The 24,277-nt window shown below is 38.2% G+C and overlaps 1 protein-coding gene across 3 annotated transcripts in view; it reads right to left on the bottom strand.

Moving 5' to 3' along the window:
• The window catches only part of MAGI3 (membrane associated guanylate kinase, WW and PDZ domain containing 3), a 296,332-nt gene that overhangs the window by 7,068 nt on the left and 264,987 nt on the right, over positions 1-24,277 (bottom strand). For all 3 annotated transcript variants that reach the window (XM_050747218.1, XM_050747221.1, XM_050747222.1), the window contains exons 15-19: positions 23,416-23,604; positions 17,895-18,080; positions 5,697-5,799; positions 4,778-4,904; positions 4,062-4,205 (exon numbers count right to left, since the gene is read on the bottom strand). In XM_050747218.1, the coding sequence (XP_050603175.1) occupies positions 4,062-4,205; positions 4,778-4,904; positions 5,697-5,799; positions 17,895-18,080; positions 23,416-23,604 (749 nt within the window). The remainder of the gene's footprint in view (positions 1-4,061; positions 4,206-4,777; positions 4,905-5,696; positions 5,800-17,894; positions 18,081-23,415; positions 23,605-24,277) is intronic.

Here is a 24,277-nt window from a genome sequence, read left to right as displayed (position 1 = left end):
TTCGAGGATGACGGACCAGGATCACACCTGGGTCACACTGTGGCCTTCACAGGCTGAGTGATCTCTGCAAGTGACTAGGTCTCCTTGAGCCTCAGTTTTAAATCTGTAAGTGGGGATAATGTCACCTATTTCAGAGTTTCTGAGAGACTATAAAACTAATGTAAGTAAAAACACACATGTAGGAAAACACATATTGCCTCAAAGACAGCAAACTCTTAATATTTTCTAAATCTGATTCTGTTCTATGTTAAATATTCAAGTTTGACACTTTGCTAATATGAACCTTTTCCATTCAGCTATTTCTCAGTTCCTTATCCCAGAACACTTTTTTCTCCCTCCTCTCTAAATTTTAAACAGACTGAAAGGAAAAACCTCTCAACGATTCTCAATACCCTTCCATCTATGTTACAAGTTAACATTTTCTTGTTTTCTTAATGACACTAAGATTGTTGCTAATTACTTCATATATCCCCACTCCTGTTCACCCAGTAATAAGTGCTGGGAACTGATCTTAAAAAACAAACAAACAAACAAACAAAAAAACACAGTAATTCTCTCAGTATCTAGAATGATCCATCCATTTTACTCTTTCAACAAATACCTATGGAGCACCTGGTGTGAATATTCAAGGCACTGCATCAGGTGCTATGAATATTCAAGGCACTGTATCAGGTGCTGGAAATACAGAGTAAGAGGTATAGGACACAAAGCACAGTGGTCACCCTAATAAAGGGAGAAGAGGAGAGGCAAGCGGGGGAGGCAGAGGGGGCACTCAGGTAGCTCCGTGGTGCGAGTGTCAGCTGGAGATAAACTCTTATCATTTGGACAGTGGCCACCAGAGAAAGTTGTCATCAATAACATATTATTGAGCACTAGTTATATGCAAAGCCCTCATCAGCTTTATCAAGTCAAGATTTTGATAACTTAATAGCCCAAAAAGTGACTTCTCTGAAAAGCTGACATTTTCTTACAGGTTAGAGCACACTAGGGTCTAACAGTTAATTGCTTATTTCCGTTTGTTTTTCAGAGTTTATTCTTGAAATAAAAGGTGATTTCATCATTAGATTCTAAAGTTTCTGCTCATTCATAAAGCATGTCATGTTGTCATTTTTTAACTGAGGATGTTTTGCTGTATTGCCCAGACTGGTATTGAACTCCTGGGCTCAAGTGACCCTCCCACCTCAGCCTCCCAAGTAGCTGGGATTACAAGCACGTGCCACCACTCCTGGCTAAGAATGACATGTTTAGAACTAGACTTTATCTGCTTTAAGGCCTGTTTGCCTTTTGTTTACTGACATTAGTGGATCTGAGGGTTATATTTGGAACCAACATTTAAAACAATGTTATCCTAATTTATCATGTAATTAGGATTTTGGTGACAATATATACAATGGAAGTGTTAAAAACACAGATGTAAAGTAACTGAAGAGGTTGTGTGTTTGTGAGAGAGAGACAGAGAGAAAAGAGAGAGAGAGAAGACAGGAGGGGAGGGGAGGGGAAAGGACCAAGAAAACCAGGAATAAATATGCCATGCTCTGTAAACAGTGTCTCAGGATGCTCTTATTAAGACTTTAAGAAGTTTACTTGGACCATGTATTTTGCATATAGTTCTGCATTTTGCAGATGAGGAAACTCAGGTTAGAAGAAGATTCTTGTCCTGTCTGATTTCCAAACCCATGTTCGTGTCACCATATGAAACTGTCTCTATGAGAAAGCAGATCCAGGAGTTCCTGAGTTCTTGACAAGCTGTACTAACAGCATTTGGCCATCAGTCCCTCCTTGTCATAAACACTGCAGCTTTGGCTCTGTGGCTCTGCATGCTCTGCCTTCCCATTTCCTTTATCTTATCTAACTACACGCCTTGCTCAGAGCTCTGCCCTTGGCTCACTACTCTCTAAATATTCTTCTTTAGTGATCTTATCTACCACAAAGGTTTCCATCATCACTTCTCAGTAATGTCACAATCTGGGCTTCCACCACTAGTAGTAATTGCCTGCTGAACATTTACACCTGCTCTACTAGCTGTTCCCTTCACCGCAACATGACTCAAACTGACTACACCATCAGTCTTTGCCATATCCTTTCTCCCCTTGGCCTCCCTAATGGTTTTCGTAGTACAGATGGGGCGAGGCTTCTGAGTCATCCTTTACTCTTCCTTTTCCTTCATCCCTCATTTAAAGGATCTTGTTGGTCATCTAGTCTGGTCTTTTCTTCACTGACAGTTGAACTCATAGGCATCTCTTATCTTCCATCCAAAGCGTTACCAAGTTATACTCCCACCACTACCACTGTATGCATAAATTACAGCTACCTGGATTCCTTCATCCATCCTGCACACCACTAACAGATTTTTATCAGCAGATTGCTCCAAGGGGAAATTCCTGGCTAAAAAGCCTCCCGTGGCTTCCCACTGTCTAGGACTTTTATGCCTGTGACCCATATGCTTTTATATTCTCATCTCCTCTGTTCCTCTACATATTTTCTAAATAAAATCTAAGTAAACTCAACCATTTGAAGTTCCCTGTACATGACTTATACTTCCTTAGTTTTACCCCATTGCTCATTTATTCAGCCTGGAATGTTTTCTCTCCTCAATTTCTCCCTATTGAAATCCTGTGCACCTGTCAGTCAATGCCACCTATTCTGTGAAATCTTCTCTATTCACCCCTTTGAACTTGTGCATGTGTCTGGTCATTCTGAGGGAGGATAGTATCTTGTTTTGGGTCACTGTCTCTCCCAGCTAATTCAGTAGCGCGCACAAGGCTTTGGGTAATGCAAACACTCAGTATGTGTTTATGAAATGAGTAATGGGAGTGAAATGAAAAATGCAAAACTGCTAAATCACCCAGAAGCACCTTTTCTAATCATCACTACAATATACCAGCTAATAATTACCAGGGTCATTTGCCTTTCTCACTGAATTACTTAAAGTTAAAAAAAAAAAAGTTCATTTTCCCTGATGCTTACTGGTGGCAGAGAAAGGAAATCCAAACTTTTTTTGAGTTAGTAGGGGGAAGGGTATCTAGAATTAAAAATTTTTAGTGTATCACCTAACTGAATACCAGTGAATTAACTTTTTTTTTTTTCTTTTAAATCAAGGACAGCAAATGTCTTTTTTTTTTTTTTTTTTTTTTTTTTTTAGATGGAGTTTTGCTCTTGCTGCCCAGGCTGGAGTGCAATGGCGCGATCTTGGCTCACTGCAACCTCCGCCTCCTGGGTTCAAGCGATTCTCCTGCCTCAGCCTCCTGAGTAGCTGGGATTACAGGCATGTGCCATCACAGCTGGCTAATTTTTGTATCTTTAGTAGAGACAGGGTTTCTCCACGTTGGTCAGGCTGGTCTCGAACTCCCAACCTCAGGTGATTTGCCCGCCTCGGCCTCCCAAAGTGCTGGGATTACAGGCGTGAGCCACCACGCCTGGCAGCAAATGTCTTCTACATAAGATTCTTCTTTAATTAACAACCAGAGAAGAGGGAAAAACTATCTTATGCAGATCTAGAAACAACTTGGTCTGCAATGCCCTATATGAAGTCACAGTGTTTCAGAGTGAGAACATCTGTGATGGAATACTACTGATGTGAATTCTAGTCCTTCAAACAGTAAGAAGTATTGAGAGCCACGCTTTTCAGCCTCTAGTTACCTCTCCAGGTAGCTAAGAGGGGGGTAAAAATCCTGGACCTATTGTTTCCTGGGAGAAGTTAAAGATTCTATTTGATCCTTGCTTTCTCAAGACTCTTATTAAGATGAAAAGTGTATTTATTAATTCATTTACCCTCAGATGTTGACTATGTGAATAAGAAATGAATTTTCTTATTGACCAAGGTCAAGAAGGCAAAGTAGCATAACTGTAATACAGTTTAGCACGCTGAAGGGAAGAAATGAAATCATCAGGGCATTAGAAAAGCAAAATGACAAGCACTTGCCTTTTTGAGGTATCAGTGACGACAAATCCTGCTTTTTAGATGTAGGAGGTTCCTGCATCCCTTTAAATCAATTATTAATATCTTTTGAAGTTTCTAGTCTAGAGCCTGAACCTAAGGTTACAGACAGAAACCAACTCACATGAATTCTGCCATCTTTGATGGCAGGACCATCTTCAGCAAGACGAAGGATGAACAGCCCCATGTTGTACTCCTTCCCCCCTCGGAGGCTGAATCCAAAGCCCCGGGGGCCTCTCTCCAGCTCTACTGGGTAACAACCAAGGCTCTAGAGAGAAAGAAGTATAAGAAAAGCAAGTTCTCACGGACTGTTTATTTACATTTTGAAGAAAGATTACTTCTATAGCTAGGGGAAATCATTTATACTCTCAATGTGCATTTCTATATTGTAAAGAAGGAATGTAGGTTTTCGTTAAAGGGCTCCTTAATTTTTATAAATGTGGCCTAAACTAATCTGAAGGTTACATGTCCTTTCTAGTTGGTCAATGTGCAATGGAACAGAGAACAGAATTTTGTAAAGTGCTTCCTTTAAGTAGCATTTGACTAATTTTCCTGAAAAACAAACAACAAACAAAAAACCCTAATTTGATTATATAAAATACTATTTACTGCTAAGTACTTAACCAAGGGTTCAAAATTCTCTTGCTATAGGGGAAACTTTTCTTTCACACCTGACGGCCTCCCATGGATGCCAGCAGAATGCCAAACACATGGCAGGTCTTCAAGAATTATTAGTTTTGCAAACAAATTTATCTGAACTGATCTGTAATAAAAATTCACCAATGCCAGTGGTATGGCAACTCAAAATCTCACTCCCCGTCTGGGGGAGTGTTTGTTTACCTGATTGTGCCGACTGCCTACAACTGGAATCACTGCGGGGTCAGGCTGTGCAAGGTGCTTGTGGTCTGACCAAGAATGTCTGTAGGAAGTGCAGACATCTTTTCCAATCTCACCTTCTAGGCCACTTCTACAAGAGAGAAATCAAGTCACTCTCTGACCTGAGACAATGAAAAGCAGTCTAAAGGCAGATTAATTTCTTTTCTTTTAAAAGCTCAACCTTGCCACTTTTCCCTCTGACAAACCACTGTGAAGACAGACTATATCTAAAATCAGAGGGGCGCTAGGAGAAACCTGGCCATTAATTCCAACATATCTTGAAGTCTGTCAATATCCCCAATTTTTTTAAGGACATCTCAGAGCAGTTTATAGCAAAGGAAACTGCAACCAAATAACTACACCAGAGGGCAGTTAAGCTGACCCTGTCTCAGTGAAAAATGGCTCTCCTGCAGCACCAACGCCCGTGAAGATGCTGGATTTCTGGAAATCTAGTTTTTGTTTCATGGCTAATATTTTCAATGAAAGAGGACAGAAATACACACAAAAACCTGCTCTGCTCAGGTGGCCTGATACGATAGCAATCCATATGGGTCTGCAGTTTGCCTATGAAAACTAGGAGGACCAAGAGTAGCAGAGCCAGATGCTACTGTCATTTCTTTCTAATCCTCGCATGTCAGGCAAAATTGGATAATTATGCTGTGCCTGGGATGGAGGCTGGAAGAGGGACGAAGGTACTGAATGGGTGGGTGGAAGCAATGGGGACGGTATTTGAGGAACAGGCAAGAGTTGTCATTTTGACCTCAACAGCTGGCATCTGCATTACTGTATGGGGGTGGATGATGGGGAGTGGGGTTATGAATAGCAGAGCAATAAGGAGAGAATAAGGAAAACAAAAAAACAAAAAACCTGAGAATAGCCCCACCTGTCCCCAGGTATGTGGTTGGCCTGTGACTGTCCCACGGGCCTGTGCTGCAGGGCTGGGCTTTGCCTGGCTGAGTTTGTTCCTGATGGTGGACCATGATGCTCTGTTCAAATGAGAAAACAAAAGAAATAAGAATTTGTACATAAAAATGTGAAGACCAAGTGGATCTGTGAAAGTGAGACAATAACAGATGGTTACTGCTGTACTGACTTTAGTGGCTTTAGCATGAGCAGCACTATTGTCAGCTGTCTGGAACTGGCACATTAACATCTTTTTTCCCTGTGGCTTTTGATTAAAGTTTATGTGTCAGGAGAACAGGAATCATATCATGTCCCCATTTTCACCTTTGTTTTAGTCATCCATATAATATAAAATTCAGAAATGAATATAATATTTATCCAGAAGACAGAGCTCCAGGAACTATACTGTTGCCTATTCTATGAGTTTCCAGAGCACACACCTGATAATTGGTAACCCATTCTAGATAACAAAGTCGGGTCTCAGGAATGCTGGAACACGGAGGCCAGTCTGCAAACCAAACTCACACCTTTGAACCTGCATCCTCAATATAGGAGCAGTTATTTTGCCTGACACCGAGAACCAAAGACAAACTTATAGAATCCTGAGTGCTAACAAATGTTTATAAATACTCTACTGCTTCTATTTCCTCAGAACACCAATATAGGTGAAAAACATTACATTTGTTTCCATGTCATTCCTAACAGCTCTGGATTCCCTGCTGTTCCTTGAAGGTAGCTTTCACAGCTAAGCATAGTGACTACCTGCACCTAGAACTAGATGGCAAGGAGGGGACAATTAAACGAGATGCCTAAGGCTGGCAGACTCATATTTCTGAAGTTGAAACTTTTGCACATTTTATTATGTTTAAATATAAAAGCATAGGATATTTAAAGTATCGGAGAGAGCAAGCACAGCTTAATGATTAAGAGCATGAACTCTGAGCAAGCTGGACAGAGTTTAAGCCTGACCGCATCATTTACCAGCTGTGTGTTCTTGAGCAAATCTGTTATGTTCTCTGTGCTTTGAATCATCTTGTCTATGAAAGGGGAAATGCAGTTATCTCATTGGGTTATAGTATCAAAGGAGCTTATAAATGCACATGCTTAGAATAGTGCCTGGCATATAACAGTCACATTATAACAGTTTCTGTTATAACTATCATCATTTTCATCATCATCAAAATAATATCTCTCACTTGGTATTGCGTTTCTCCTTAAGCATATATTCTGAAATCTTTACCTTGCTTTACAAAAATGTTAAATGTAGAGGATATTTTAAGTTAGAAAACCATGTGGAAGCTGATATAACCTGAATCTTAGAATACAATAGAGAAAATCTCACATTAAAGATAAAAGATACGAATATTAAGAAGCAGTTTCCATTGAGAAAGCTGAAACTTCAGGCTTCACTACAATACATGCATCACTATTTTATGGCTTGGATTAAGTTGCTACTTTCCAAAGTTCTGTGAGACTAAAAACACAGATAAATTGCTTATTTTTATTGAAAAACTTCTTGTAGCTAGAGAGTACTCTAAAAACACAGGCCAGAGAGTAGAAAGTGGCAGGAGGAAGAAATGGTATATGGCCAAGCCAGGTGGCCCCTGAGGATTTCTACGCCCTCTGGCTGCTAGGCTTAGGTGTGAACATGGATTTAACAACGTGTACCAGACCTGGAGATGCAGAACCAACCTCTGCACCAGAACTTATCCAGAGGGTTGTGTTTCCTCTTTAAAGTCAAGTATTCCAGGAAGGGAGGGTGGGGGTGGGGTGGGCTATGAACTTTTTTTTTTTGGAGACCTGGACATTGGTTGCTCTTTTATATTGCTATCATGAATTTTGTTTTTCCTGAGTAACTTTACCTCCTAACTGCTCTCTTTCCCACTGAAGACTCCAGTTTTAACACAAGTTGAAATATGCCACTGTCTTGTGTAAAAAAACTATGGCGGGCTGGGTGTGGTGGCTCACACCTGTAATCCCAGCACTTCGGGAGGCCAAGGCAGGCAGATCACCTGAGGTCAGGAGTTTGAGACCAGCCTGGCCAACATGGTGAAACTCTGTCTCTACTAAAAATACAAAAATTAGCTGGATGTGGTGGCATGTGCCTGTAGTCCCAGCTACTTGGGAGGCTGAGGCAGGAGAATCGTTTGAACCCAGGAGGTGGAGGTTGCAGTGAGCCGAGATCATGCCACTGCATTCCAGCCTAGGTGACACAGCAAGATTCTATTTCAAACAAAAACAAAAACAACCTATGGTGACGTTTTCTTGCTCATAAGATACTATCCAACCTTGTTACCTGGGCACTCCTGCCTTTCCATTTCACCTCGTGTTGAAAATTTCACCTCCTCTGTGAAATCCTACCTGGCTCCTTAAGCACACTGTGATCACAATGTTCTCACAGCATTTCCCACATTGTGTCAGAGCTGACAGAACACCTGTCTCTCCTACCATACTCTGAACTCCTTGATTGCAAGAATCACACCTCAGTTATCTCAGTATTCCTGTACTCACTAGAAATTTCCAGAAGTTCTTCCACATTTGCTTCCTGGGTATGTCAATTTCAAGGTACCTGTCTCTAAACTTTACTGCCCAGTATAGAGTTGGATTCTTTTCGGTCACTGTAAATTCATGGTTAATATTAAGGGAATGGAAAATGATGGGGAAAATTCCATCTGCCAACAAGATGACTGGGAGATACTTGTACCTTTGCATGTGGCCAAGAGAGATAATTTATCAGCATTACTAGCTTGGCTATTGTAATGAGTGTATAACATCAGAGCAGGACACCAGAAGTAATCTGATCAATTTCAAGTTTTCCTCTACCTTCCACTCTAGATGAGACATTTCAGTTTTAGGCAAAATGTACCACAAATTGGTGCTTACTTTTAAAGTTACATGTTTTTTGTTGTCTTCATCAAATTTAAGTAAAACTTCCTATCACTGGGATTCTTTTCATTTTAGTCCTTCAACCCGTGCTACATGCTACGTGGCTTCTCCATTTTTTTTCTGTTATAAGCTATTTTACTTCACAAAGTCAAATATTTATTCCATAATGTCAAACAGGCCTATCTTCTCTCTGAATTTTATTTGAAAATTCTTAAAAAAGTAAAGCAATGGGTTAAGTATATCTCTCCCTTGATGAGAATTAAATTTTTGCTGGGCTTTCTGTCTCTAAGTATAGGTACGCCTTATTTTAGTGCACTTCGCTGTATTGCATTTTTTATAAATTGAAGGTTTGTGGCAACCCTGTATTGGGCGAGTCTATTGGAGCCATTTTTTCCAACAGCATGTGCTCACTTTCATGTCTCTGTGCCACATTTCGTTAATTCTTCCAATATTTCCAACTTTTTCATTATTATTATATCTGTTATGGTGATCTGTGGTCAGTGATCTTTGATATTTCTATTCTTGTACCCACTGGAAATTCCTTTGCTTAATGGGTATGTCAATTTCAAGTTACTTGTCTCTAATTGTTTTTGGGTGCCATGAACCACACCCATATAAAATGGCAAACATAATCGATACATATGTGTGTGCTGACTGCTCCATCAACGAGCCTTTCCCCATCTTTCTCCCTCTCCTCAGGCCTCTCTATTCCCTGAGACACACAATATTGAAATCATGCCAATTAATAACCCTACAATGACCTCTATGTATTCAAGTCAAAGAAAGAGTTGCACATCTCTCCTTTTACATCAAAAGCTAGACATGATTAAGCTTAGTGAGGAAGGCATGTTGAGACCCGAGACAGACTGAAAGCTAGGCCTCTTGTACCAGTTAGCCAAGTTGTGAATGCAAAAGAAAAGTTCTTGAAGGAAACTGTAAATATTACGCCAGTGAACAAATGAATGATAAGAAAATGAAACAGCCTTATTGCTGGATATGGAGAAAGTTTTAGTGGTCTGGATAGAAGATCAAACCAGTCACAATATTTCCATAAGTAAAAACCTAATCCAGAGCAAGGCCCTAACTCTCTTCCATTCTGAGAGCTGCGGAAGCTGCAGAAGAAAAGTGTGAAGCTAGAAGAGGCTGGTTCATTAGGTTTAAGGAAAGAAGTCATCTCCTAACAAAACTGTAAGGTGAAGCAGCAAGTTCTGATACAGAAGCTGCAGCAACTTTTCCAGAAGATTCAGCTAATATCTTTGGTGAAGGTGGCTACAGTAAACAACAGATTTTCAAGGTAGACAAAACAGCCTCTTATTAGAAAAAGATGCCATCTAGGACTTTCACAGCTGGAAAGGAGAAGTCAATGCCTAGCTTCAAAGCTTCAAAGGACAGGGTGACTCTCGTTAGGGGCTAATGCAGCTGGTGAATTCATGTGCTCATTTACACTCCAAAAATCTTAGGGCCCTTAAGAATTTTGCTAAGTCTACTCTGCCTATGCTCTAAAAATGGAACAATAAAGCCTGGATGATAGCACATCTGTTTACAACACGATTTACTGAATAATTTAATCCCACTGTTGAGACCTACTGCTCAGAAAAAAAGATTCCTTTCAAAATATTACTGCTTACTGACAATGCACCTAGTCACTCAAGAGATCTGATGGAGAAATACAAGGAGATAAATGTTGTTTTCATGCCTTCCAATACAACATTCATTCTGTGGCCCATGGATCGAGGAGTAATTTTGACTTTCAAGTCTTAGTATTTAAGAAATACATTTGGTAAGTCTATAGCTGCCACAGATCATGATTTTTCTATGGGTCTGGGCAAAGCAACTTGAAAACCCGGAAAGGATTCACCGTTCTAGATGATATTAAGAACATTCGTGATTCATGGGGTAGAGGTCAAAAATATCAACATTAATAGGAATTTGGAATAACTTGATTCTAGTTCCCATGGATGACTTTGACAGGTTCAAGACTTCAGTGGAGGAAGTAACTGCAGATGTGGTAGAAATAGCAAGAGAACAGAATTAGAAGTAGAGCCTGAAGATGGGACTGAATTGCTGTAATCTCATGACAAAACTTGAACAGGTGAGGATTTTATTCCTACGGATAAGCAAAGAAATAGTTTCTTGAGATGAAATCTACTCCTGGTGAAGATGCTGTGAACATTATTGAAATGACCACAAAGGATTTAGAATAGTACATAACCTTAGTTGATAAAGTAGTAGCAAAGTTTGAGAGGATGAAGTCCAATTCTGAAAGAAGTTTTACTGTGGGTAAAATGCTATCAAACAGCATCACATGCTACAGAGAGATCTTTAGTGAAAGAAAGAGTCACTCAATGTAGCAGACTTTATCGTTGTCTTATTTTAAGAAATTGCTACAGCCACCTCAACCTTCAGCAACCACCACCCAAATCAGTCAGCAACCATCAACATCGAGGCAAGACCCTCCACCAGCATAAAGATTAAGACTTACTAAAGGCCCAGATGATCATTAGCATTTCTTAGCAATAAAGTATATTTTCATTAAGGTATGTATGTTGTTTTTAAAGATATACTGCTATTGCACACTTAAGAGACTACAGAATAGTGTAAATATAACTTCTATATGCACTAGAAAACCAAAAAGTTCATGTGATTCACTTTATTGCAATGTTCACTACCTAATGGCAGTGGCCTATAACTGAACCTGCAGTATCTCCAAGGTATGCCTATAATAATACACTTAAGAGAAAGTGTATATTCAAAAGATAAAAACAAAATCCACAATTAAACTACAGCAATAAACATTATAATCTATTGAGAATCACCTTACCAAGAGTAAATAAGAACCCTATGAGACAACATTCTAAAACTCTTATTAAAGGACATAAAAGATAATCTGAGTAATTGGAAAGACAGTCCATGATCTTTGGTGGGATGACTTAATATGTACAGATATTCTCCCCCCACCAAAAAATATATATATACATACACACATGTATATTTATATACACATAGACACAATATATCCCCAAAAAACTGCACTTTGACTTTTTTGGAGGAGCTTAATAATTTGCTCTAAAATTTTATATAGAAAAGTTCCATGAATATATAGTCAATTTCGAGAAACAGAGAGACAGGTTTGCCCTAATAGGCAGATATATTAGGATATATCACAGATAAAAAAAATTAAAAATACACACACATATATCATCAGCCCAAGAACAAATAAACTAATAGAACAGAATAGAGAATTTGGAGACTCATGTTTAAAGGGGAAGTTGATATATAGGAGAGATGACATCACAAATAAATAAGGCAAAGAAGTGCTGTCTAACAGCTGGTGTTGGGAAAACAGGCTCATGTTAAGAATAAAAATAAAACTACATCCCTCCTAAAACTACATACAAAGGTAGGCTCCAGATGGATTAAAGACCTAGGTACAAAAATCAAAATTACAAATCTGGTATTAGATCATATAAAAGAAAGATCTCTGTGATGTGGGGAAAAATGACTTATCTTAAATAAAACCTCAATAGTTTAAGCTGTAGGTAAAAAGTGACAAATTTGATTACATCTAAATTAAGAATTTCTATATAATAAAGGGTACCATGGTCAAAGAACATACAGATAGCAGAAAAAGATATTTATAGTCTCTAAAACAAAGCTGTACTACTGAAGTCCATATAATTCATGAGCAACCACTAAATATCAACAAGACAGAAATCCCACAAGAAAAAAACTCAAGCATATGAAGAGATGCTGAAATTCATGGGCAATCAGAGAAATACAAATTAAATAATGAGACAATACCTTCATGCTTTAGGCTAGCGAATTCAAAAGCTGATAATAACAAGTACTGGTGGGGAAGTAAAGGCATAAAAATCCTCAATGTTTTGCTGATGGGAATAGATGGATGCAACAATCTGACAATATCAAATCAAGCGCATGTATACCCTCTGATCAAGTAATTTCACTCCCAGAAATTCTCACACTGTTTTTCATTTTTTAAGAGATAAGGTCTTGCTATGTTATCTAGGCTGGCCTAAACTTCTGGGCTCAAGCGATCCTCCCGTGTAGCTGGGACTACAAGCATGTGCCACCAATGCCTGGCTTCTCACACTGTTTTGTAACATAGATATGTGAAGATGTGTATTATAGAATTGTTTGTAAGACTGTAGTGTTGTAGGCAATGTGACTGTCTATAGGAAAGTGGACAGGTTATTTGTTGTAAATATTCATGGAAAACTATCAAGCAGTTAAAAGCAATCAATTATGTTCATCCAGCAACGCAGATAAATCTTAAAAGCATATGATGCTATGATACCAAAGCACAAGCACCGCCCCTGCAAATAGATGAATTAGACTTCTTCAGCATTAAAACTTTTGTCCATCAAAGGATAGTATCAAGAAAGTAAAAACACGAACGGAGACTGGGAGAAAAATACTTGCAAACCATGTATCTGATGAAGGTCTAGTATTCAGAAACCAATTCAACAATAAAAAAGACAAATAACTGGGTTATAAATGGCAAAGGATTTAAATAGACATTTATGTAAAGAAGATTTACAAATAGTCAATAAGCACATGAAAAGATGTTCAACATCATTACTCATCAGCAAAATGCCAGTCAAAACCACAATGAAATACCATTTCACACCCACTAGGATGGCTAGAAAACAAACCCCCGAAACAGAAAATAAGTGTTGGCAAGGTTATGGGGAAATGGAAGCCTCATATATTGCTGGTGGGAATATAAAAGGGTGCAGCTGTTGTGGAAAACCGTTTTGAAGTTCTTCAAAAAGCTAAACATAGTTACCATGTGACCCAACAATTCCACTCCTAGGTATACAACCAAGAAAAATGAAATCATACATCAACACAAAAACCTATAAAACAACGTTTGTAGTGGCATTATTCACAGTAGTAGAAACAACTCAAATGTCTATCAAATGATTAATAGGTAAGCAAAATATATGTATGCATAATGAAATACTATTCATTAGTCATAAAAAGGAATGAAGTACTGATACATGCTATAACTAGGATGCACCTTGAAAACATTTTGCCAAGTGAAAGAAGCCAGACACAAAAGGCCACATACTGTACGATTCTATTTATATGAAATACCCAGCAAATCCACAGAGACAGAAAGTGGATTAGTGGTTGCCTAGGGATGGGGGTTTCAAGAGAATGGGAAGTGATTTCTAATGGGTATGAAGTTTCTTTTGGGGGCAATAAAATGTGGAACTAGTGGTAATGATTGCAAAATCCTGTGAATATACTAAAAACCACTGAATTGCGCATATATATATATATATATATTATATATATATATATATTTTTTTTTTTTTTTTTTGAGATGGAGTTTCGCTCTTGTTGCCCAGGCTGGAGTGCAATGGTTCGATCTCAGCTCACTGCAACCTCTGCCTCCTGGGTTCAAGTGATTCTCCTGCCTCAGCCACCTGAGTAGCTGGGATTACAGGCACATGCCATCATGCCCAGCTAATTTTGTATTTTTAGTAGAGGTGGGGTTTCTCCATGTTGGTCAGGTTGGTCTCGAACTCCCGACCTCAGGTGATCTGCCCGCCTTGGCCTCCCAAAGTGCTGGGATTACAGGCATGAGCCACTGTGCCAGGCTGAGCTGTATATTTTAGAATAATGACTTTTATAGTATATGAATTCTATCCCAATTAAAAAGAAAAAAAAGACACAACAACTAAATGCCACGAGGAATCCTGGATTGGATCCTGTTCAGTAAAATGGCATTAAAAGAAAACAACAACAACATGGTTCTGAGAAAAACCCAGTGTAAAATCTATAACATTTACATAACTCAAAAATAAATGCCAACACACAACAAAAATGTATTTTAAAAGACGTACAAATAAAATGCAGTACATAAAACATACTAGAATGTTTGCCAATGGGAGCAGTGAGAGAAATGAGAATGGAAAATGGAGACAAATGGGAATAAACAGATAAATAAATTGAAAACAAAACAAAAGTATTGCAACACTACCAGAATCATTCCAATAGGAGTGCTTGGTAGCCTTTGGTAAGTCATGTTCACTCTTAAAATTAACAAGACCTGACAAAAAATTAGAAATTAATTTTGAAAAATTATATATATATATTTTTACAGTAAGCAGGAACTATCAGACATAGTAAATTTATGTTCCATATTTTAAAACAAGATACCATGGCGGAGGAAGAGGCGGTAGTGTTGTGGGGAATGCCATATGATAGAGAACAGTCTCAAGTCCTGGCTACGGTTTGGAAGTCTTTTATGAAATATGACACTTGCCTTACAATTTCCTTGGCAACATAGGCACAAATATTAAACAGCATCTAGCAAAGGGGGATAAAAAGGATGGAGGGACCAAGAGTTGTTCTTTTTCTAGGTAACTGTCTTTTACCTGTTAACGGGGAATGGCTGACGGAGAGAAGGGAAGAAGTACCAGATGGGAAGCTCTGCTGCCCTGAGGTATTGATCTGAATGTGTGGTTTCTGAAAATAGCTTTAGAGTTATAAATATTCATTTGACTCTTTAGTGCAGTTGATAGATTTTATACTGAATTTTATGAGAAACCTGGAAGGCTTACAAACTCCATGAATGAAATCTTTATAGACAGAAGGAAGATTTTCTGGTTTTTCCTAAGAAAAATAAGAGATTCTGAATGTTTTCATAGTTTAAAAAAACCTAGAGTATAATAAAATAATGTGTGATCACTGCAATGTGATTTAACATATAAAATGTGACTGTATTTTGAGAGGCTGTGGCTGCATATGAAATATACTTTAAGTATATATCTGCTAGGGAGCTTCCCTCCACCCTTCTCTCTTTTCTCTGAACACGAACTGACGTTATACAGGAAATCTCAAGTGTCAGTCCACAAGTGTTTGGGCCAGAATGTGAAAGGGAACTTTCATTCTAAGAAAAATTATGAACAATCTTGGATAATCTCTCAGAGAAAACACCATCAACAGTAAACAGTAATTTTTGGGGAAAAGTTACTGGAGAAAGAAGTAGTTTTTTTTCTAACAATCTATCCCAAGGCTACCCAAAGTGTGGTTCACAGACGAGATACATAGATATTGAGAGTAAGCATTTAGAACATTTTTTAACCACAGGCAATTCATCTAACTGCTCTGTGACTCAGTCTCCTCATCTACGAGAACTGGAAAACCATAGTGCCTGCCTAGGATTATTGTATTAGTTAATATACATAAAGCATTTAGGACAGTGTCTGTCACATAGTACACCCTTATTAAATACTATTATTATTTCCTTGGGAAGTGAGATTTAAACAGAGACCTGAATGAGGGAGCCAGTCATGTAGGTAAAATAATGATATTAGATGAGCACCCTAGGGTATTTATGTAGTTTCTGTATATTTTCACCTTTAACCCCTGCTGATGATCCTGAAATAGATATTACTACTCCAATTCTACAGTTAAAAAAGTGAAGATTAGAAATATTAAGTAGCTTTTTTGTCATATAACTAGCTAATAGATATCTGTGACCTTTGTCAAAAGCCTTACTTCTTATTGGGTTTAAATCGCCTCTGCTCAGGTAATGGGATAGAAGGCCTCAGAACTAAAATCTCCTAACTTTTACTTTGTTCACTCATTCGTTTACTCATCTTTCATTCAAAACGTATTTGCTGGCAAGGCACAGTGGCTCACCCCTGTAATACGAGCACTGTGGGAGGCTGAGGCAGGAAGATCGCTTGAGCCCAGGAGTTCGAGACCAGACTAGGCAACACAGTGCGACCCCATCTCAAAAAAAAAAAAAGAAATTAAAAATGATGTAGTCCTAGCTACTCAGGATACTGAGGTAAGAGGATCACTTGAGCCCAGGAGACTGAAACTGCAGTGAGCCACGACTGTGCTACTGCACTCTAGCCTGGGCAACAGAGTGAGACCCTGTCTCAAAAAAAAAAAAAAAAAAAAAAGCTGAGCATCTAGTATCATAGTCAACCAATATGTTTTTTGTTTACAAAGAGCAGACCATTTAAACAGGGATATAGTTATATAAGAATGATGTCCAATGACGTGCAGAGACAGGAGGTGCCATGGGAGTTGGGGTCAGGCGGAGGCCATGTACACAGAGGCCAGTGAGGCCCAGCTCAGAGAGGGTGTGGAGAGAATACTGAGAAGTACATTTAAAAGGCAGGCTGAGAGCAAAATCACAGAACACTTTCTGGGCAGAGAGTGGGGAAGCAGTGGAGCTTCTACAAGGGATTATTTTTAAAAAGAATCAGCAGAGTCTGAGAAGAGGGTAGGAATGGAATGGAGAAGGGAAAGAACAAAGGCAGGGATGTCACAGCATCTTGGAATCCTGCCCAGAATTCGACAGGACCTAAGGGAGCAGTAAAGTCAATTCAGGTCCACGCAGAAATACCCCCTACAGCATCTTGAACAGATTTATGTAATACCTTAGAAATAAATGGATGAGAGTGGTGTGGTAGGAACAGAAACAAAAGGTAGAACCGGGAAGTATAAAAGACTTGGAAACCAACTAGATCAGAGGGTCATGGGGGAAAATGGAACATGAATACACATTATAGTATGAAGAATTTTAACATCAAAGACTGACCCTTCATAATTCTGTTTTTGGCTTCTTGTTTTGCAAAATCAGGAAAAATGAGAGCATTACATAGTGGTTATGTTGTAATTCACAAAGAATATGAACTGGTTAAAGATGGTTCCTGATTAGAAATTCTTAATGATCAAAAGGCAGCTTTACAGCAAGGCAAGACATTAAACATGTTTGTAAGACTCCAGGGCTGCCAGTATGTGTTTTATGCCCCACTTACTAGCCATTCCCACACACTCTTTTACCCTGTTTACAAAGCGGCTGCCCAGAACAAAGCCTTGTCCCCAAGGAAAGGCACACGGTGGCATCGGCCTGACATAAAAGACTTGACATCAACAGTGACTTTCTTTGAACTGTTTAAAGGATTTTCTCTCACTCAAGCCAAGACTTAAGACATTATTTTAAGAAAATAAGATCTGAAAAGTATGACCAGTCTCTTTCACTTCTGGGTGCTTGCTTCTCTAGCACATAAATAAATGGTCCACACTCACTAGCTGGATTATTTTTCTTGAGCTGCTGATAATTTTATAATAAGTTGTCTTTTAAGTTCATTAAATGGAAAAGGTGAAGAATGAGACTCCAGCGTGCATACACAGTTCTATCCCTGCAGTGATTCTGGCAGTGCTGGAGGAGGCCACTGCCTCCCACAGGTTTTGCGCCTCTCAGATCAGCTTGGGGCAGGCGGGTCTACTGGCTCCTTACCTTCTTCAGCAATGACCGTTAGTGTGACGGTGACACCAGCATCTTTGATCAGCTGAACAATGTTATCATGAGACAGTTCAACAATGGACTGCCCATTCACTGCAGAGATATGATCTCCAACTTTCAGTTTTCCACAGTGGTCAGCTGGACTTCCTTCTATGACTCGACCAATTTTATGAGGAATAACTATGGGAAAAAAAACCCAAAAAACAAAAAACCAGGTTTTTCAATTATTTAAGATTTCTGCTAGTGTTAGATTTATAATCATCATCATTTAAAAATTCAATATAACGTCAAAGAAAAATATTTAAAAACATAACAGAAAAGTACCACACGTCATCATCCCATCCAAACGCAAGTATTTTCGTACTTCTCACTTTTGCCCACATACATACTCTTTACACAGTTGTAATCATAGTATATAAACCTCTTTGCTATCTTCTACCTACCAGAAACCTTGTTCTAATTTTTACATTATCATCCTAACTGTTCTGTTTACGAGTTATTAATCTCGCTGATACCACCTGACTGATCAGATGTCTCATTGTTTATCGTTGATCATTTAAGCTGCATCAAGTTTTTAGCTATTTTAAAAACTGCTACGATAAGATAATCTTTGCTTCTGTTAAAGGGGCACTTGCTCCCATAAGGAATCTTGTAAATAAATGCAGGTCAAACTCAGGTTTAGCACTCAGTAGTTATTGGTCAGAAATTCAGGTACAGTGAAATGACTGACAATTAAAATGAATCATACTTAATTCCACAGGTAAATTAATTCCTCTTATTTATGCCTTTGGTTCTTTTTAAAATTTGAAAAGCTGAGTGGAATTAGACCATTAAATGTTAAGTGTTAAGACTACTTGACTCATGGATCAAATTCTAAACCAAATACACAAAGCTGAGTCTCATACAATTGCAAAGATGCTCTGTGCAGCTCTACGGTATCTCTAACTTATAATGCTAAGGGCCTTCCTGGACTAACTATTAAGACATTCTGCTATAATTGTAGCTTGAAATGAGTTCTCATATATTCAGGAAATCTTGTCAAACAAAATATTTTCCACCATGCAACAGGCAGCATTTGTATTAGGAAACAAATGTTCCTTCTGTGTTCTCTGAGAATTTCCTAGCCTAGGTCTGTCAACTTTAAACTTATCAGATATGTGGGCTCCTGCTGACTACTGACTGATTTGAATAGGGATATTTCATATTTTTGAATGGCACTGTGAATGATGTTTAATTTCCATAGTAAAACCCGCTCCTTACTAGTATGTCTGAATCATATCTAGGAGTATGTAAGGGACATTTTAATAGACCTTCGTTTGGACTAGAAAAGTTATTCTTGATGATAATTTATTTCCCTACAGACAGTGCCCTGGCTCTTCTAGGAATACACAGTGGGAGATTTTATCTTAAAATAGAGTAAGTCAGTGTTGGAAGGAAGTGCCTTTTAGCTCTGAATTATGTCAAGCACTTATTATTCTATTTTCCTTACAAACAATGTAATTAGAGAAATGCCAGTGCAGAAAGGGCCATGTCGTATGCCAGGCATTATGAGTTGATTCACTAATTCTACAACAGGTGGCACACCAGAAACATATGGCAGGTCATATGGTGGCCCTGTGGTGACCTTCTAAATCAATATCTCAGTTATTCTCCTTTTTACAAAAGATTTACTTAAACATAGTGTTCTTTCTAGATCCCCTGAGAAGAAAATCATTCAGTTCCTTGGCTCACTAAAAGGAGTTTGTTCAGACTTGGGAAAGCATTAAATAGAATTAATCTCTGAAATCTTAGTAGTCCCCTTTCTCAGCCTGTGAGCAATGTGGTAAAAAGAATTGGTGCATGGTGGTATACAACTTCCTAAAGGGCTGGTTATCTGGATCAGGGAAGGTAAAAGTAGTCAGATTGTTACTGTCTTAGTATTTATAGCAGTATCACTAGAACAGTTAAAAATAGCAAACAGACCAGTAGAAAGGTAACTTCTGAACATTTTCTAAACGGACTGGGAAACTGTTCAAGGTAACCCCTTAGAGTTCACATAGCTAGGGAAAAGCCTTCAGTCCTGCCTGATTTTTGTTGATACACAAAGTCTACAGGCATTTGCCATAAAGCCAACTTATCCATCTTCATTCATCTTTGGCCTAAATCTGTCTCATAGCCTGGCTTGTCCCGATCCTGAGATCACTTTAGTGCTCTTAAAACATTTCTTTTCAGGAAAACAAAGAACAGTAACTGGAAATGTTCCCTTTTCAAAGAAATCCTTTGCAACCGGAACTGAAAACTATATGATAAGAAGGAATAACACTAAAAGCTCTGAAGTACTGGTAAAGCAAAAACTAGCCACGTCTTTTTAATCTTAAATAGAGGCCTTTTCTAAATACTCCATTCATTCAGCACTTAGACAAATTCTGAGGATGCTGGACCTGGATCCCTGATCTTTGAAAAAGTCAACAGTAGAGAAACTCAGAATTCCATAACTGGTACCACAGATGCTACTAGGAACTCTTCTTGAGACATATGTCATCAGAAAATACCTGAGACAAGGTCCATAAAGAATGATCTGGCCAGGCACAGTGGCTCACGCCTATAATCCCAGCACTCTGGGAGGCCAAGGTGGGTGGATCACCTGAGGTCGGGAGTTCGAAACCAGCCTGGCCAACATGGCAAAACCCTGTCTCTACTAAAAATACAAAAAACATTAGCCAGGTGTATTGGCACATGCCTGTAATCCCAGCTAATTGAGAGGCTAACGCACGAGAATCACTTGAACCTGAGAGGCAGAGGTTGCAGTGAACCGAGATCGCGCCACTCCACTCCAGCCTGGGAAACAGAGAAAGACTGTCTCAAAGAAAAAAGAAAAAAAAAAAAAGATCTATTCTGACAGACAGGTTTCCTGCCTTTCCACCTGTGCTAACTCCTTTCTGAACCAAACCTTCTCTATCATACAGTTTGCAGCAAGTATTCAGTCTCTGTGAGTGAAAGCTCCTCATTTGAGCTTTCCCCTGAGAATGTCAGAAAATAAAATTCTAACAAGAATACTCTCAGGCCTCAACATTTTATGAGATTATTAACTAGCATTTCAGTGAAATTATCAATTCTGGTTTTACACTAGGACTGAAAATCTCAAGTACTTTACATAAAATTCATCAACAACCTGAGCCTAATTTACCATTCAGCCTGATAATTAATGAGCTGCAATTACTCATTTCCTGCCACATGTGAGCTGCTGCCTCAATCTTACATTTTAATTGGGCTTTCTTTCCTATCTCATTATTAAGTATTGACGAACTTTTAAAAGTTTTTTAAAAGAAAAATTAAGAGATGGTTACAATTTTCTAAATAATAATGATGATGATAGCAACGGCAGCAGAAGCTACAACAAGCGACAGCAGCTAACATTTACTGAAGGCCTTGGCTAAGGGCTTCCCATACGCTGTCTCCTTTAATCCTCACATTCGTGAGACAGGAAGTGTCTCTATCATCCTCATTTTACGGAAGAAACTGGAGCTCTTGGAGGGAAAATAAGTTGCCCAAGATCAGACAGCTATTAAAAGATATAAGCAGGACTTGAATCCAAGTTTGTTGGATTACAAAACCCAACCCTTAATGACACTATCTTATACAGAGATGAAGTAGCTCCATAGGTAAAACTATCAAAATAGTAAAAAATGATTGAAACAAGGAAATATAAAATTACTTAAAGATTTTTAAATTTTTAAAAATTTACCAATAAAATATATACAAATAAAAATACTTAATTAAATTTTAATACTTAATTACATTTAATACTTAATTTTAAATATAAACAAATGTAAAAATATGCTCAAACATATTTAAGCAATGAAACTTATTTTACTGAATTTCTCTATATAGGTTAGTTTTATGGTGAACATCAGACTCTCCCCAAATTTCTGTAGTGCTAGAAAGGGAATATCTTCAATACAGAAAGTGGTTAGCATCTATCTACTAGAGTAATACTCTTTCACTGTTTTTGTTAATCTGAATGCCTGGGGTTATCATATGTTACGAGAATGACAATATCATTATCCTAAATGGTTATTTGTTTTTAGAAACACTGATTCCAATGACATAACATGAAAACCACCTAAAAGCTGCTTTCCTTTCATTTTTCTGACACAGGCCATATTATCATCCTCACAGCATCAGTGACAGTTCCAGTTCCAAATGTTTCCATGGCAACTGCTTTGGGAAAATGGAAACTAGTATCAGTGAGCAGTGACCTAATACTATAGCAATAACTCATCCATGTCATGGACTCTTTTTCCCTTATACACTTCCATTAATTTTAGCAAGATTTTTGCAAATTGCTTTGGCTCACAACACTTTCCTAAAACTGTTTTCTTTTTTTTAAACTAAGGTTTTAGCAACCACTTGGTCTAAAAGGATCTCACTATTCAAAATATAATCAAACTGACTTGTAAAGGCAAGGGCACATTTTCATGTAGTCAGAGATTTTTTATTATTTGACTTGGGGCTGGGTTCTTATATTCAACTGGATTTTATAATTATATTAAAAATTATTATTTTATAGAAACATCAAGACAAATATTTCATTTGCTGAATCATAACAGCCCTGAATATATCAGATGTAATTCCTCCTTTGATCATGGAACTGATATAAATACATTCATCTTCTGGATTAGAATATTCTGTTAAATTCAGTTCAAGATATTTAGATTCATTTTCTAATTGTTGACAAAATTTTTACCTTTCAATGAAACATTTATAAAAAGTATGCCTCTTATTCACAAGGGTAATTTATAGCTGGACTACAGCAATTATTATTAAATAATAACATTAAATAAAGACATTTGGGTCAAGATTTTTCTATTAATCTGCTTTGCTTGTTCTCAATTGCTTCTAGTCTTTAATTCTTTTCTATATACATGATTAATCCTAATTTTCAAAACCTATGCCCCCATTTTTTTATTTTTTATTTTTATTATACTTTAAGTTCTAGGGTACATGTGCACAACATGTAGGTTTGTTACACACGTATACATGTGCCATGTTGGTGTGCTACAGCCATTAACTCGTTATTTACATTAGGTATATCTCCTAATGCTATCCCTCTCCCCTCCCCCCACCTCACGACAGGCCCTGGTGTGTCATGTTCCCCTTCCTGTGTCCAAGTGTTCTCATTGTTCAATTCGCATCTATGAGTGAGAACAAGAGCCCCCATTTTTTTAAAAGTCAGCATTATACCTTTCATTAAATCCATATCTATTACATATTATCTTCAGTATAACCTTGATGCAAATGGAGCTACTGAGACTTAGTAAATATTTTATAGAATGTGAGATAATAGATAAACCTGAGGCCTAGAAGGTTTGGTTCAGATTACCTAATTTTGAAAATAAGGAAAGTATTCACCATTCTTAAAAAGATAAGTACCTAAGGCATTTTATAAGTAGCTCCTAATTATTTCATAAACTCCAGTGGGAGCCTCAGAAAACCGGACTTGCAGGCAGAGACAATAAGATACAATATCCCTTACCTCCTGGAGGTGGTTTGTTTTTGGAGGTGAGGATGACAAAGCCAAATCCTTCATTTTCTTTTCGTTGCAAGACAACATCATAGGGCTCCTGGGGTGCAGGCCTGGCTGGGACCTCTGCCCGGTTCAGGCGGGGAGATCCATTCTGTGTTGAAATGAAGGCCTGAGAGCTGTCGTCCTCAGGTTGTTTTTCTATAATAAACATGATCAGTTTTGATGTTTCTGGAACATCATAATTTCTGGTGACTAAAGTGTTTTTATGCTAAGCCCCTCACAGAAAAATTCAGTTTCTAATAACATAAAGAATAGAAAAGCAGCCCCACATGTGAGCTTCGGGTGTAATCTGAGTGCAGATTTAGGCAACAGCAGTCCATCCGACTTTCCAGATACTCAGAGTGGATTACTGAAAAATACATACAATCTCAAGTTGTCGTTTTTCTTTCCCCCCACCCGCCGAGATGCAGTCTTGCTCTGTCACCCAGGCTGGAGTGCAGTGGCGTGATCTCGGCTCACTGCAACCTCTGCCTCCGGGGTTCAAGCAATTCTCCTGCCTCAGCCTTCCGAGTAGGCGGGATTACAGGTGCCCACTATCATGTAAGGCTAAGTTTTGTTATTTTTAGCAGAGATGGGGTGTCACCATATTGTCCAGGCTGGTCTTGAACTCCTGACCTTGTGATCTCATTTTAAAGGAAGCTTTTAAAAGCTTCTGTGAGATTTGATAGTAAAAAATTCTTCTTAAAACTGTTTTAGTTCCATCAAGGTTTATAACATGGACCAATAATTTTAACGAAACACATAATGAGGAATGACACAATGAACTTCCTTTTAAAATCAATTATAAATATAATTTAGTTCAGTGACTGAT

Source organism: Macaca thibetana, chromosome 1 (assembly GCF_024542745.1).
Source record: "Macaca thibetana thibetana isolate TM-01 chromosome 1, ASM2454274v1, whole genome shotgun sequence".
Classification (NCBI taxonomy): Eukaryota; Metazoa; Chordata; class Mammalia; order Primates; family Cercopithecidae; genus Macaca; species Macaca thibetana.
Note: the sequence above shows the minus strand (reverse complement) of the source record. Positions and strands in the feature narration are given on the sequence as shown.